The 14,322-nt window shown below is 41.7% G+C and overlaps 1 protein-coding gene across 1 annotated transcript; it reads left to right on the forward strand.

Moving 5' to 3' along the window:
* Nucleotides 1-285: 285 nt before the first annotated feature.
* Nucleotides 286-14,011, forward strand: si:dkey-222n6.2 (keratin, type II cytoskeletal 8). The gene is made up of 10 exons (XM_058390637.1): nucleotides 286-744; nucleotides 5,612-5,993; nucleotides 7,901-8,109; nucleotides 9,368-9,428; nucleotides 9,527-9,622; nucleotides 9,712-9,876; nucleotides 10,060-10,185; nucleotides 10,670-10,890; nucleotides 10,971-11,011; nucleotides 11,393-14,011. The coding sequence occupies exons 2-10, from the start codon at nucleotides 5,706-5,708 to the stop codon at nucleotides 11,485-11,487; spliced, it is 1,302 nt and encodes a 433-aa protein (XP_058246620.1). The 5' UTR covers nucleotides 286-744; nucleotides 5,612-5,705; the 3' UTR covers nucleotides 11,488-14,011.
* The last annotated feature ends 311 nt before the right edge of the window (nucleotides 14,012-14,322 follow it).

The following is a 14,322-nucleotide window of genomic DNA, read 5'->3' on the forward strand; positions in this document are numbered from 1 at the left end:
ATTTTATTTCTTATACGATTGAACAGTTTGTGTAGTGGTGAGGCTAATAATGAGGTACAATAAAGATAATAGAAATGTCTTGTTTGTTTTCAGCTTCACGTGTGTAATGCTATACAATTGAACAGTTATATTAGATTCAGAATCAAAAAGATTTTGATTCGAAAAGGAATTTTGACTCTCCCATTAAAAGTATTTAAACTAAAGCTGTACAAGCAAAAATAAAAGCATGAAGGATATACGAAACTACTGACAACATGCATATTAATTTAATAATTATAAGAATTATATATACATTAAAAAGCACGATGTTTTGTGGTTCCAAGCGTTGTGTTTAACTGTAGTGATGCGACGTTTTCAACTGAACTGCTATCCAATCCTAGTCGAGGAGGCGGGGCTTTCCGGAATACGGGTGTGGGGAACAATAACACTAGCCGCCACACACTTTTAAAACGAACAAGACGTCCGTTGCTCACTGTCTCCCTCTGGTGGTGCGGCGTAATTTTGCAGTTTCAGTTTTTGAGCCATTTCACAAAACTTGCCAAACCTCTGGCTTTTAACCAGGTTTCAAACTCATTTACTTTAAATAATCGATTTATCTTAGTGTCACTGTGGATCCTGAGCCTTTCCCTAGAACACTGACCTACATCCTGAATGGGAACAGCACCATTGTGAGGTGGGAGGAAACAAGAGAACCTGGAGGAACATTGACATACACCAAGTGTACCACCATCCCACCATAAGCAGGTTTGTATTGTAGCTGAGTGAGTGAGTTAGATAGATACTGCAAATATATTACAAAACACAATGAATCTAGCCATGGGGTCACAGTCCAGTAACTTCTGTGCCGGTCCCAAGCCCGGATAAATAGAGAGGGTTGCGTCAGGAAGGGCATCCGGCATAAAACATTGCCAGATTTAACCAAGTGAATCGTCAGTACTCTGAATTTCATACCGGATCGGTCGAGGCCCGGGTTAACAACAACCGCCATCGGCACCGTTGACCTACAGGGCGCTGGTGGAAATTGGGCTGCTGTTGGTCAAAGAAGTAGAGGAGGAAGGAGAGTGTGGGTAAGAGGTAAGAGTGTAGGACTGAGAATAGGAACTCTGAATGTTGGTACTATGACAGGGAAAGGTAGAGAGCTGGCTGATATGATGGAGAGAAGGAAGGTGGATATACTGTGTGTACAGGAGACCAGGGGGAAGGGTAGCAAGGCTCGTAGTATAGGAGCAGGATTCAAGCTGTTTTATTATGGTGTGGATAGTAAGAGAAATGGGGTAGGTGTGGTCCTGAAGGAGGAGTTTGTGAGGAATGTCCTGGAGGTGAAGAGAGTGTCAGACAGGGTGATGAGTCTGAAGTTAGAGGTTGAAGGGGTGATGTTGAATGTTGTTAGTGGTTATGCCCCACAGGTAGGTTGTGAGTTAGAGGAGGAAGAGAGATTCTGGAGTGAATTAGATGAGGTGATAGAGAGTATTCCAACGGGTGAGAGAGTGGTGATAGGAGCAGATTTTAATGGACATGTTGGTGAGGGGAACACAGGTGATGAGGAGGTGATGGGCAAGTTTGGAGTTAAGGAAAGGAACCTTGAAGGACAGATGGTAGTGGACTTTGCTAAGAGGATGGACATGGCTGTGCTTATTTTCAGAAGAGGGAGGAGCATAGAGTGACTTACAAGAGTGGAGGTAGGAGCACACAGGTAGACTACATCCTATGTAGAAGAGGCAATCTGAAAGAGATTAGTGACTGTAAAGTGGTAGTGGGAGAGAGTGTAGCCAGATAGCATAGGTGTGTAGGATGACTTTGATGGTCTGTAAGAAGAGGTCAAAGATAGAGATGGAGAAGAAAACCAAGTGGTGGAAGCTGAAAAAGGAGGAATGTTGTGAGGAATTTAGACAGAAGTTGAGGCAGGCTCTGGGTGGTCAGGTAGTGCTGCCAGAGGACTGGGAAACTACAGCAAAAGTGATCAGGGAGACAGGAAGAAAGGTGCTGGGTGTGTCATCTGGAAGGAGGAAAGAAGATAAGGAGACTTGGTGGTGGAATGAGGAAGTTCAGGATAGTATTCAGAGGAAGAGGTTAGCCAAGAAGAAGTGGGACATGGACAGGACTGAAGAGAATAGACAGGAATACAAGGAGTTACAGCGCAGAGTGAAGAGGGAGGGGTCTAAGGCCAAGCAGAAGGCGTATGATGAGTTGTACACTAGGTTAGACACTAGAGACGGACAGAAGGACTTGTACAGGTTAGCTAGGCAGAGGGATCGAGATGGGAAGGATGTGCAGCAAGTTAGAGTTATTAAGGATAGAGATGGAAAGGTGCTCACAAGTGAGGAGAGTGTACAGAGGAGATGGAAGGAATACTTTGAAGAGCTGATGAATGAGGAAAATGAGAGGGAAAAAAGAGTAGAAGGGGTGAACTCTGTGGAACAGAAAGTAGATAAGATTAGAAAGGATGAAGTCAGGAAGGCTTTGAAGAGGATGAAAAGCGGAAAGGCAGTTGGTCCTGATGACATCCCGGTGGAGGTCTGGAAGTGTCTAGGAGAGGAGGCAGTGGAATTTTTAACTAGTTTGTTTAACAGGGTTTTAGAGAGTGAGAAGATGCCTGAGGAATGGAGAAGAAGTGTATTAGTGCCGATCTTTAAGAATAAGGGTGACATGCAGAGTTGCAGCAACTATAGGGGGATAAAGTTGATGAGCCATACAATGGAGCTATGGGAAAGAGTAGTGGAAGCTAGGTTAAGGAAGGTAGTGGAAATTTGTGAGCAGCAGTATGGCTTCATGCCCAGAAAGAGCACAACAGACGCAATTTTTGCTCTGAGAATGTTGATGGAGAAGTATAGGAGAAGAGAAGAGCTGTGGTACTGTGGAGGTTTGCGCTGGAGAAAAGTGGAATGAAACTCAGTCATAGTAAGACTGAGTACATGTGTGTGAATGAAAGGGAGGGAAGTGGAACGGTAAGATTACAGGGTGAAGAGGTGAAGAAGGTACAGGAGTTTGAGTACTTGGGGTCAACAGTCCAGAGTAATGGAGAGTGTGGGAAAGAGGTAAAGAAGCGAGTTCAGGCAGGTTGGAATGGGTGGAGAAAGGTGTCGGGAGTTCTGTGTGATAGAAAAATTTCAGCGAGAATCAGGGGGAAGGTGTACAAGACAGTGGTGAGACCAGCCATGCTGTATGGCTTAGAGGCAGTGTCACTGAGGAAGAGACAGGAGTCAGAGCTGGAGGTAGCAGAGCTGAAGATGTTGAGGTTCTCTTTGGGAGGGACACGGTTGGACAGGATCAGGAACGAGTACATCAGAGGGACGGCTCATGTTGGACGTTTGGGGGACAAAGTTAGGGAGAGGCCAGATTAAGATGGTTTGGACATGTCCAGAGGAGGGAGAGTGAGTATATTGGTAGGAGAATGTTGGACATGGAGCTGGCAGGAAGGAGGCAAAGAGGAAGGCCAAAGAGGAGGTATATGGATGGAATAAATGAGGATATGAAGCTAGTGGGTGCAAGTGTTGAGGATGCAGGAGATAGGGAGAGGTGGAGAGAGATGATTCGCTGTGACCACCCCTGAAGGGCAAAGCCGAAAGAGGAAGAAGATTACAAAACACAATGATGTTAAGAATTAATGTACTTACATATAGATATAAAGCAGCTTATGACATCATCAAGTCACACTTTTTGAGTTTTAAAGATATCTTGGAAGGAAAAAAAGGCTATTTTAATATGAAAAACACTCATCATTTTATATTTTTGGACCCACACTAATGCAAAACCAAACAAATGGCATCAGTTCATGAACAGATCAGCTCTGAGAAGGGAAAAAAGAAAGGAAAAGCCACAGACACTCATGAGCAGCAAAAGACTGCAACACTTTGGATGGAAGAGTGCTTAGGTTTTTGGGGGCGGGGCTAAATATTCTGCATAACACGGAGCAGGTGGGAGTAATCAGGGGACAAAGAGCCTTGAGGGTGAACTGCCTGGAAATGGAGAGCTTTTCAGCTCTCACTTCATCACCTTCTTCTTCTACTTTACTTTAGGCTTTTAAACCATATTCAGTTTGGGGATGACCTCTTCCTGGTCCAACATGACTGTACACCAGTGCACATAGCAAGGTCCATAAAGACATGGATGAGTGAGTTTGGTGTGGAGGAACTTGACTGTCCTGCACAGAGTCCTGACCTCAACCCCATAGAACACCTTTGGGATGAATTAGAGTGGAGACTGAGAGCCAGACCTTCTCGTCCAACATCAGTGCCTGACCTCACAAATGCGCTTCTAGAGGAACGGTCAAAAATTCCCATAAACACACTCCTTGTGGAAAGCCTTCCCAGAAGAGTTGAAGCTGTTATAGCTGCAAAGGGCGGGACAATTCTATATTACATTCATGTGCATGTAAAGACTTCCCAGTTTTGGCCTGGCTCGCAGTCTCCGCTCTAATTCATCCCGAAGGTGTTCTATTGAGGTCGGGGTCAGGACACTGTGCAGGTCAGTTAAGTTCCTCCACACCAAACTCACTCATCCATGTCTTTATGGACCTTGCTTTGTGCACTGGTGTACAGTCATGTTGGAACAGGAAGAGGTCATCCCCAAACTGTTCCCACAAAATTGGGAGCATGAAATTGTCCAAAATTGTCTTGGTATGAGGCTGAAGCATTAAGAGTTCCTTTCACTGGAACAAGGGGCCAAGTCCAACCCCTGAAAAACAACACGTGTAATACTGTGTTGGCCCCCTTTTTGCTGCCGAAACAGCCCTGACCCATCAAGGCATGGACTCCACTAGATCCCTCAAGGTGTGCTGTGGTATCTGGCACCAAGATGTTAGCAGCAAGTTCTGCTAGTTACAATGTGGGGCCTCTATTGAGGAATGCATGAATTAAATTCCTATGCCAAGGTTCTACTATATTGATAAAGCGCAAAAATGTGCATGTAAAAGTCAGCACAGCCCCAGTCTAACGGTCTCCGGGTGTCGCTTTAGGCAAACCGTCATCTTGATCGTGGTTTTGTTTCTGTCGGTTCAGTACATGGTATTGGATTAAAAAAGGGGTTTCACCCATCCACAGAGGACATCTCCATCTCTATTATGTTAGTTTTGCTCCAAAAAGTCACCCATGCTTAGTTAATAAAGATCACATACCTAGAACTAAAATTTTTCCAGTTTGTAAAGTTTAAAAAGCATTCTGCTAACATATCAGCTAGGATCTGCTCTGAAGACTGAAGAAAAGAAGAAAAGTGTTTGTGGTGTTGTTCTTAATAATTATTTTTTATGCTGAAGTCATCATTCAACTGGGGTCATAATTATATTTTACGACTTTTTCCTGAGGCGACTACGCAAAAATGTAGTGTAACGTGTTCGTCTTTTGAATGAAGGAATGGAGTTTTTGTCGTTTGTCCAAAAATGTGTCATTCAACTTGGGTTTAACGAGTGTGAGAAATCCTCTCTGACTCTTTACAAAGTGATGACAGAGGGCGTGAAAGTGAAAGATCACGTGACTGTGTTTGCATGTTAGTGTGGATGGTAGCGTTTGTGTGTGTGTTTACATAGACCAGATTGATGCCCAGAATTCCTTGGTGTGTAGTTGGACTGGTTTCTCCATCTGAAGAATGTGCCTGCCTTTATATTTCACACCTGCAGACCTACACACACACACGCCACACCCCAGACTTACAACTCCACGACTGAACGAGTTCCACACCAACCTCCTCACCTGCTCCATCTCGCAGCAGCCATGAGCAGCCGGAAGCATGTAAGCACCACGCGTAAGGTAGTGAACTTCAGCAGTCGCTCTCTCGACTCTCACGCCGGTTCTGAAAGGACTATACCACGCCTGGGGAACTCGTACTTTGGGTTCGGGAACCAGGATGCTCGGGGGTCATCCGTTAACGCCTGGGTGACAGACAGGAGCCTCCTGGAGCCGCTGCAGCTCGACCTGGACCCGAACATACGTGCAGTCAAAGTGCAGGAGAAGGAACAGATCAAGACTCTCAATGATCGCTTTGCGTCCTTCATCAGCAAGGTGAGACTCACAGATTGTGTGTGTGTGTTTGTGTGTGCGCCTTCTGGACCCACCATCCCTCAAGATACAAGAGAGACCCCAAAGCTGAAATGATCTTCAGCTAAAAAAATCATTGTCATCATTGCCAAGAACTTTTCTCAGAAATATCTCTCTATTACTCTCTGATTTCATCACCACATTACCTGTTATCCCACTGGGAAATACGGATATCCCAGTGCACCCTGTTAAATTCATTAAAATCATGTTGCACATTATATCCATCTCCCATGGTGCAGAGAGACATGAAACAGCATGATTCTGACTGAAGCTGGAAGCAGATCCTAAACTCCTAAGCCTATTAACTAGCCTGCTGGGTAAATCAGCACTCCAGTGTGCTGCCCAGTCCCATGTTTTGCCAGAAAAGACATGTCTAGTTGAGTCTGTGAGTCTATAGATTATGCTGTGAACCAGAATATCTGCCAGGTGCCTTCATTTGGAGAAACTTTTATTAATACATCAACACAAATGACTCAGCAGAGGAGTCAGTCTCACTAATGATTCATTGATTCAGAAGGATTCCTAATGACTCAATTCATTCATTGTCTATACCCGCTTATTCCTAGGATACCTAGGGGTCTGCTGGAGCCTATCCCAGCACACATAGGGCGAAAGGTGGGGGTACATATAGACAAACAACCACTCACACTCACTGCTATGGGCAATTTAGAATTACCAATCAACCTAATGTACATGTTTTTGGACTGTGGGAGGAAACCAGAGTACCCAGAGTAAAACCCACACAAGCACAGGGAGAACATGCAAACTCCACACTCCTCCCCAGGATTCGAACCCAGGACCTTCTTGCTGTGAGGCACCAGTGCTAACCACTAAGCCACCGTGCTACCCTGACTCAACTTGACTCAATTCAATTCAATTCAATTTATTTGTAACATGCTTTTAACAATGGACATTGCCTGTACTCAATCTCAGGTGTATCACCTGGAGAAGCAGAATAAGGTGCTAGAGTTTAGAAACATAGAATAAAAATGATAAAATTATATTTCAGTGGAATAATGTATAGGAAGTGCTGGAGTGTGATGGATGGTCACTGATCATGAATGAGAAATGCTTAATTTATTTCTACAGAGTGTCTCCAAGACTCCAAAGATACAGGAAATCACTTGGTTTATATGTTATATCTATTTTCAGATAGAATAGAAAAGAAAAGAATAGAATAGAATAGAATAGAATAGAATAGAATAGAATAGAATAGAATAGAATAGAATTATTATTCAGATATAAATGAATTTGTCAGTAAGTTGTAGCAGCTTGGTAAGGATTCAAGAAAACAAAGCAGATAATGAGATAGGGCCCAGAATAATAAACTAAAAGTCCAGAGCGATACACAGTGTGAAATCTCCAGGGTGACTAACATTTTTACTTCATTATATACACCTGAGCAATTCAGGGTTAACGGCCTTGTTCAAGGGCCCAGCAGTGGCAACTTCCAATCACCTTAACCACTAATCTACCACATCCCAGTAGAGAGGTAAAAATGACTGAGGTAGTCATATGTGCGAGAATAGACATATATCCTAGATGGACCGATAGACAATGTACAAGAAATTATGCAAAATATATCATAATAAACTACTGACGTAATAAGTAAGACTACTGAAGAACAGGAATGCTTTTAGGGCATGTCCAATAAAGGTAGCTCAGTCCAGATTAGCCTTTGATAATGCCGTTGATTAAAGAAGGACATATTGAAATCCTTCTCATGGTCAGAAAGATGGCGCTATTTTGGCTTTTCCATTTTGATAAAGACCATCAACGCTGTAATCTCTTCCAAATGGCCAACATGGCAAACAAAACAAGCTGTTACTTAGCTGTTCCGTTTATACCTGTTTATCTCTTCTCTGTCTCAGGTGTATTACCTGGAGCAGCAGAATAAGATGCTGGAGACGAAGCTGCGTCTGTTGCAGAACGGCCCTCAGGTTCAATCCAACATGGAGTCCGTGTTCAAGATGTACATCGGCAACTTGGAGTCTCAGCTCAAAACCTTGAACGCCAGCGGGGAGCACCTGAAAGCTGAGCTCCGGAGCTCTCGATCGCTGGTGGAGGAGAACAAACAGAAGTGAGACACTTCACAGAGCATTAAAAAACACAACATGGCCTAGTGCAGGGCTGAGGGTTTAGTATCTAAGGGTTAAGTTCATTCTCAGATTATAACGCAAACTTGAATGTAAATGTCACAGGGCAGACTCAAGGGTTGGATGAAAATGTAGACGTTAATAAAAGAAAACGTCATAAAAACAGGGATAGGCAAAAGTATTGGAACAGTCACGGAACTATGAATGGGCAAAAGTATTGGGACAGGTTGCCAGGCATGGAATAAATCCAAAATTTTAGACAAAAGTCAACAGGGTACCCAGAACAGATATATCAGAGTTTTACAGGTTGAAAACAATAGCAAAACACTTAATCGCAATGAAAGGCTTAATATCGTCATAGATCAAAGCATGTAAGCATGTTTTTCACACCGAGGAACTAAACCAAGAGGTGTATAAAGGGTGAAAAACATATTTTTCTAATGGGAAACAAGAACATACTATTAAAAGTCTTGTGAATTTAAGCATGGTGGTTGCAGCTAGTCCGTTGGCAGCCATGTTTGTCATCTGTGGTGTTACGCCACATGACCATAAACTGTACCGAAAATGCTTAACGTGACATTCATTAAGACAACAGAGACACACAAAAGAGCTTTCACATTCATTCTGAAGATACCGTTTATGAATATGCAAATTGAGAAGTAAATAGCCCCACCCCCTTTCTCCATTTATGGAACAATAGCATCATTCAGTTTGACGACCTTAGTGATATTGCTGAAAGAAATCTAAAGATTATTTTGTTTTGTGAGAGAGGAACAACTTCAAAAAACAATTAATATCTTTAATCTAATAATTAGAGACATGGGTAAACAATTAATGGGATTTGAGAGCTGGTTCCATGTGATTATGCTACGCAAAATGATTCCGATCAAACAGTCCAATCCAGCGGATGAAAACGGCATGCTAGACTTGTTTACATTTTAACACCCGTTTCTCTAGAAGCCTAGTATAACCTGTTTTATCTCTTTATTCGTAGTTCTGTGGAATTAAAGAGAATTAGGATCAAGATCTGGAAGAATGTGGGTGTGAGCAGTTTGGTCAGAAATAAAAGGGTTCATTATTAACAGAAATTCAATATGCAACACAATTTCACGAACGCTCACGGTGCAAGTCGTCAAAATTCCTTTTGGGAGTAACATTTAAAAAGATCTCGAATGTGGATGTTAGAATCAAAAATAATACACTTAAACACCACATACCACTTTCTACTTTCCTTCCCTACAGGTATGAAGAAGAGATTAACAAGAGATACAAGGCAGAAAATGATTTTGTGTCTGTCAAGAAGGTATGACGTGTTCAGATCATGATACGAGATTGGATAAAAAACACTTAAAGACGTATTCATTAATTAATAATTTGATGCATTTCCTGTTTTATTTCCAGGATGCTGATGCTGGTTACTTTGGCAGAATGAATCTAGAGGAGGAGCGGTCTGAAATTCAACAACATTTGGATTTCTATAAGGCCTTGTATGCAGAGGTGTAGTACATGATCTTTAATCATTTTCAACAATAGGCATCATTTGTGTGAAGTTCTCTAATTCTCTCTCTGTCTCTATTTCTGAACAGGAAGTACGGGAGCTGAAGGAGCAGCTGAAGGACACCTCAGTGGTGGTTGAGATGGATAACAGCAGGCAGCTGAACATGGAGCAGGTGGTGAAGGAGGTGAAGAATCAGTATGAAGAGGTCTCAGCTCGTAGCCGGCAGGAAGCCGAGGCCTGGTACCAGAAAAAGGTGACGATCCCTTGCTACTCATACTCTCGGGGGAAAAAAAACTTTTGTTGTCACTCTTGTGGTTTCCTAAGTGTGAAAAGACCAAGCAGCAACAAAACAAGCATGCAAAACTCAGGCCTACATTTGCTTTAGATATGTGTGTGTGTGTTAGTTTTTTAACCCATTATGCTTTTCTCTTGTCAGTTTGAGCTGGTATCATCACAGGTTGAGCAGCACAGCTCAGAGATGAGGAGAGCCAAGAGTGAAATCAGCGAGTTAAAGAGGCTGATCACAAAGCTGCAGGGGGATATAACTATGGTTAAAGCGGAGGTAACGACCGCTCACACACACACACACACACACACACACACACCTTACACATTCACACCATACACCTCTCTCTCTCTCTCTCTCTCTCACACACACACACACACACACACACACCTCACACACACACACCTGGTTATTGTCTTGTTAAAGTCATTTGTTTTGTCACTCACTAAACACTATCCCGAGAATGAAGCATGGTGGTGGGAGCATCACTCGATACCATGAAAAAAGACATTTGGCTAGCAGAAGTGTGTAGATGAATCAGTGTTGTATCAGCACCAGTGTTAGCGTGAACAATTTTCTACTTCTTTACTTCTGGGGATTCTAAAATGGTATTAAATTCTGGTTGAGAAACATACTGCAGCTCAGGAAAGCTGATATGTGTGAGAGAGGGAGAGCGAGTGAGAGGGAGAGGAAGGAAGGAAGGAAGGAGAGTCCAAATTTAACTGCCGTCTACATCGTAACAGCTTGTATATTTTTGCAGTGTAAGACCACGGATGGGCGGATTGAGGAGGCGGAGCATCGCGGAGAGGAGGCGGTGTTTGGAGCTAAGCGTAACCTTAAAGAATTGCAGGAGGCACATCTGAAGGCCAAGCAGGACATGGCCAGGCAGGTTCATGAATACCAGGACCTGATGAACATCAAAATGGCACTGGACATTGAAATCGCCACCTACAAGAAACTTCTGGAAGGAGAAGAGAAGCGGTGAGGGAAACTTCACTTTCTTTAATTGATCAGTAACAATAGGCGGTTTAGAAATAACTTCTCTGCATGTCATCCATCAGAACTGGTCCAGTTATATCTGTCCAGAGCATCACAAAACCCAGTGAGTATTGTCTGTATATCGATTTATATTAAGGACTCCACAAATACCACATATAGATTTAAGTATATTTTATAGCCAATCAAAAGCATGCCTACTTGAACTTGCCTTTGACTTGATAATATTTATTGTTCTGTCAGTTAATGTGAAGCTCAGAATAACCCAGTATCAGTCTGAATATTCATTCTCTCTCTCTCTCTCTGTCTCTGAAATTAATAAGTAAGGTATATTTACAAGATGGTGGTGTGGTGGTGGGAGCATCACTTGCTCACTCATTCATTTACATGATGTTTTTGAGTGTGTCTTGTGGATTTTGTTTTTTTTTCCTCCAGATATCATCCAACAGGTTTCCTTTAAATATAACTCCACATCTGTCTTTTCCAGGTCATCCTGAGCCTGTGGATGTCATCATTTGCACCAATGTCCTCATTAAGATGATCGACACCAAGGACAAGAGTATCATCTCTGTGAAAGACTAATTCATCTTAAAATGCTACGTTTCCACATTTTACCCTTTGTCTCTTTGTCTCATATGTGATTTGTTTGGATGTCATTTGGTTGTAATATTGAAGAAGCCGGGAATCTATTTTAAGAGAGAGAGAATTGGTGTCAATGTGAGTGATCGAGTGGATGACACAGCAAGAGCGGAAATGAAAAAAAAAATTTTTAACAGTTTTTTATCTTTATACAGTGGACCCTCAGCAACATTTAGTGGGGGCTAAAAATAGAACAGAGCACCCACGCCACTAATCTGTCAACAAAAAAAAACAACCGAAAAATCACCTAGATTTTAAACACATGCCAAAGGCAACATTGGTATCGTGGGTTGATTCTTTCCAAACAGCTTTCACCGACTGAACAAAAAAGTTTTGAACGGCTCCCAGAAGTATGCGCAACTTAGCCTGTGTTCAGTTCAGTTCATTCGTATGCCGAAAATGCTTCATATGCCGATGCAAATTTCTTGCAAAATTTCAATTCTTAAGGGGAAAATTCATAAGGGAGGGCATTCGTATACCGAGGTTCCACTGTACAGCATCATGCAACACTGTTTTCTGTCTTAATCCCATTTCTTCACGTTTTCCACATCTCTACATCTCCGACACCACAACCATAACCATCTCATCTTAACATGTACATAATCTGCTCTCAGGCACATGGAAAGTGATGAAGCAGATACACGGAAAAATGAAGGCTAGAAGAACATTTCTGGCAGTTTTATTAGCTAACGTTTTAAATGACCACCATTTTAAATACTTTTAAAAAAAAAACCTAACCAAAAACATGGTACTGCAAACTGTGTTAGAAATAACTTTTCATTGAAATAATCTAAATTTATTTCTAGTTGAAAGACGAAAATGCTAATTATAATAAGGCACCTGGATCACACTACATCGTTTGTTTTTGTTTGCTGCAAGCTGAATGTATTTTGTTTTGGGGGTTTTTCCCCCACAGTGAAGCTCGGTGGCGTTAGCATCAGTCGCTCACAAAATGTTTTAAAGCTGCTGAAATAAGCTGAAAGAAAGACATTAACAAACTAGAATTTATCCCACAGAACAAAAGCGAGGAAACGAATCAGTGATTATGCTTCAATGTCATCGTGAAAATAATGAGTTTATTATAGAGAGGAGAGGAGGATGAGGCTCATTCCATGTGACTTTTACCTCAGGAGATTTCTTTTGACTGTTTGCCAGTATGGTTTGTTTTTACAGCTAACATTTGCACTGTATTTTGTAATTAAAAAAGCATTAAAAACTTTCCGCTACAAGCACACCTATATCTTCAGGTAGTGAACTAGCCGTCTTGCCTCTTCTCTCTTCTCTGTAGGCTTTGCCCCAAGGGGTTGTAGTGGCTTCAAAACTCATTTTCACTTCTTATGTTGTTCCACAATATCCAAATTATGACCTCAGGGCTTCAACCTCTGTGGAAGGTGAGTTGTAACAGATAAATTTAAAGTTTATTGAATTTTGTTCTGTGTTTTCTGTGGTATCTTCCATCTACAAAGGTGTTCAGCTCACATCTAATTTTACTGTACTTGGTTTCCTCCAGATTTATCCGTTTGCTGCCTCTATGCTAAGATTAGCATTTAACCACGTCCATCACAGCCAAGACTTTTAAATGTAACACGACTGATAAAATGCTGCAAAGATCCATGTAGATGTTCCAACCTTGTTCTACGTCTTTTACCACAATTGCTTTATGTAAGCAAAAAAAAAAAAAAATCCAAAAAACTTCATCTTATCTGATTGATTGCTGTCAATCATAATGACTGTAATTGCAGACTGCAGAATTGTCATTCTTTGTTCAAACCCCAGAATTTTTTCCCCCATGAAAATCTAGTTTGCTGGGATTCCAGTACACACAGCTGGAATGCAAAACCAAACCCCTTCGTGGTCTAAACTCAAACACTCAGTATTCATTGCGTTCTGTCACCTTGAGTAAAACTTTAACGTAAAGAAAAGTGACATAACATTGAAAAGAATTACTCGATTCTGATGTGTAAAACATTTCCATATGACAAAAATATATTAGCATGTATTTGTATGGTGTAGCATTACAGTTTCTTTTGAATGGTTTCCCTGATTTTACTGACAAATATCCAGGTCAGTCTGATGATGTTCTGCCTTTACATTTTTTGTTTTTATTATGTTTTTTTTTTGCTGATCTGGAGAACAGAGTGCCCTTATTTATGCAAATAGATAATGCTGGAACATTCCTCAAAACCTATATCTCTCTTCATAGTCATTCATAGTCGTTTTTGCTGAAACTTCTACAATCTATAGCTAACACCAAGGTCTATCTTTCTTTTATCCCAAGGTAATATCCCAGTGGATAGTCAGTTACTTCCTTCAGGTAGCACAGCAGCCACATGGTGAATTTCATCATATTCTCTATGGCTTAACTGTGACAACCAGAATCAAACACTTTTTAACCAGTTAAGAAATTATATGTTTAAAAAAAAGTGTGATGGTATTGGCTTGATAAAATAAATCTCACACAATTGTCATTGTTTATTGACCTACTTGTCCTTTAGGGCTAGGGGTTCGATTTCTGTCCTGTATGTGTGTGTGTGATGATTTTGTATGTTTCCCCGTGCTTTAGGGGTTTCCTCCAATCCAAAGACATGTGTTGAAGGCTGAATGGCATCACTAAACTGTCTGTAGTGTGTAAATGGGTGTGTTTGTGTGTGTAATTGTGGCTTGTGATGGGATGCTACTCTGTCAGGTACCCCGGGATAGACTCCTCATGACCCTGTGGAGGGTAAGTGGTACAGAAGATGGATGGATGGATGGAATAATGGATGATGGGTTCCCACC

The sequence above is a fragment of the Hemibagrus wyckioides genome, linkage group LG05, assembly GCF_019097595.1.
Source record: "Hemibagrus wyckioides isolate EC202008001 linkage group LG05, SWU_Hwy_1.0, whole genome shotgun sequence".
Taxonomy (NCBI): Eukaryota; Metazoa; Chordata; class Actinopteri; order Siluriformes; family Bagridae; genus Hemibagrus; species Hemibagrus wyckioides.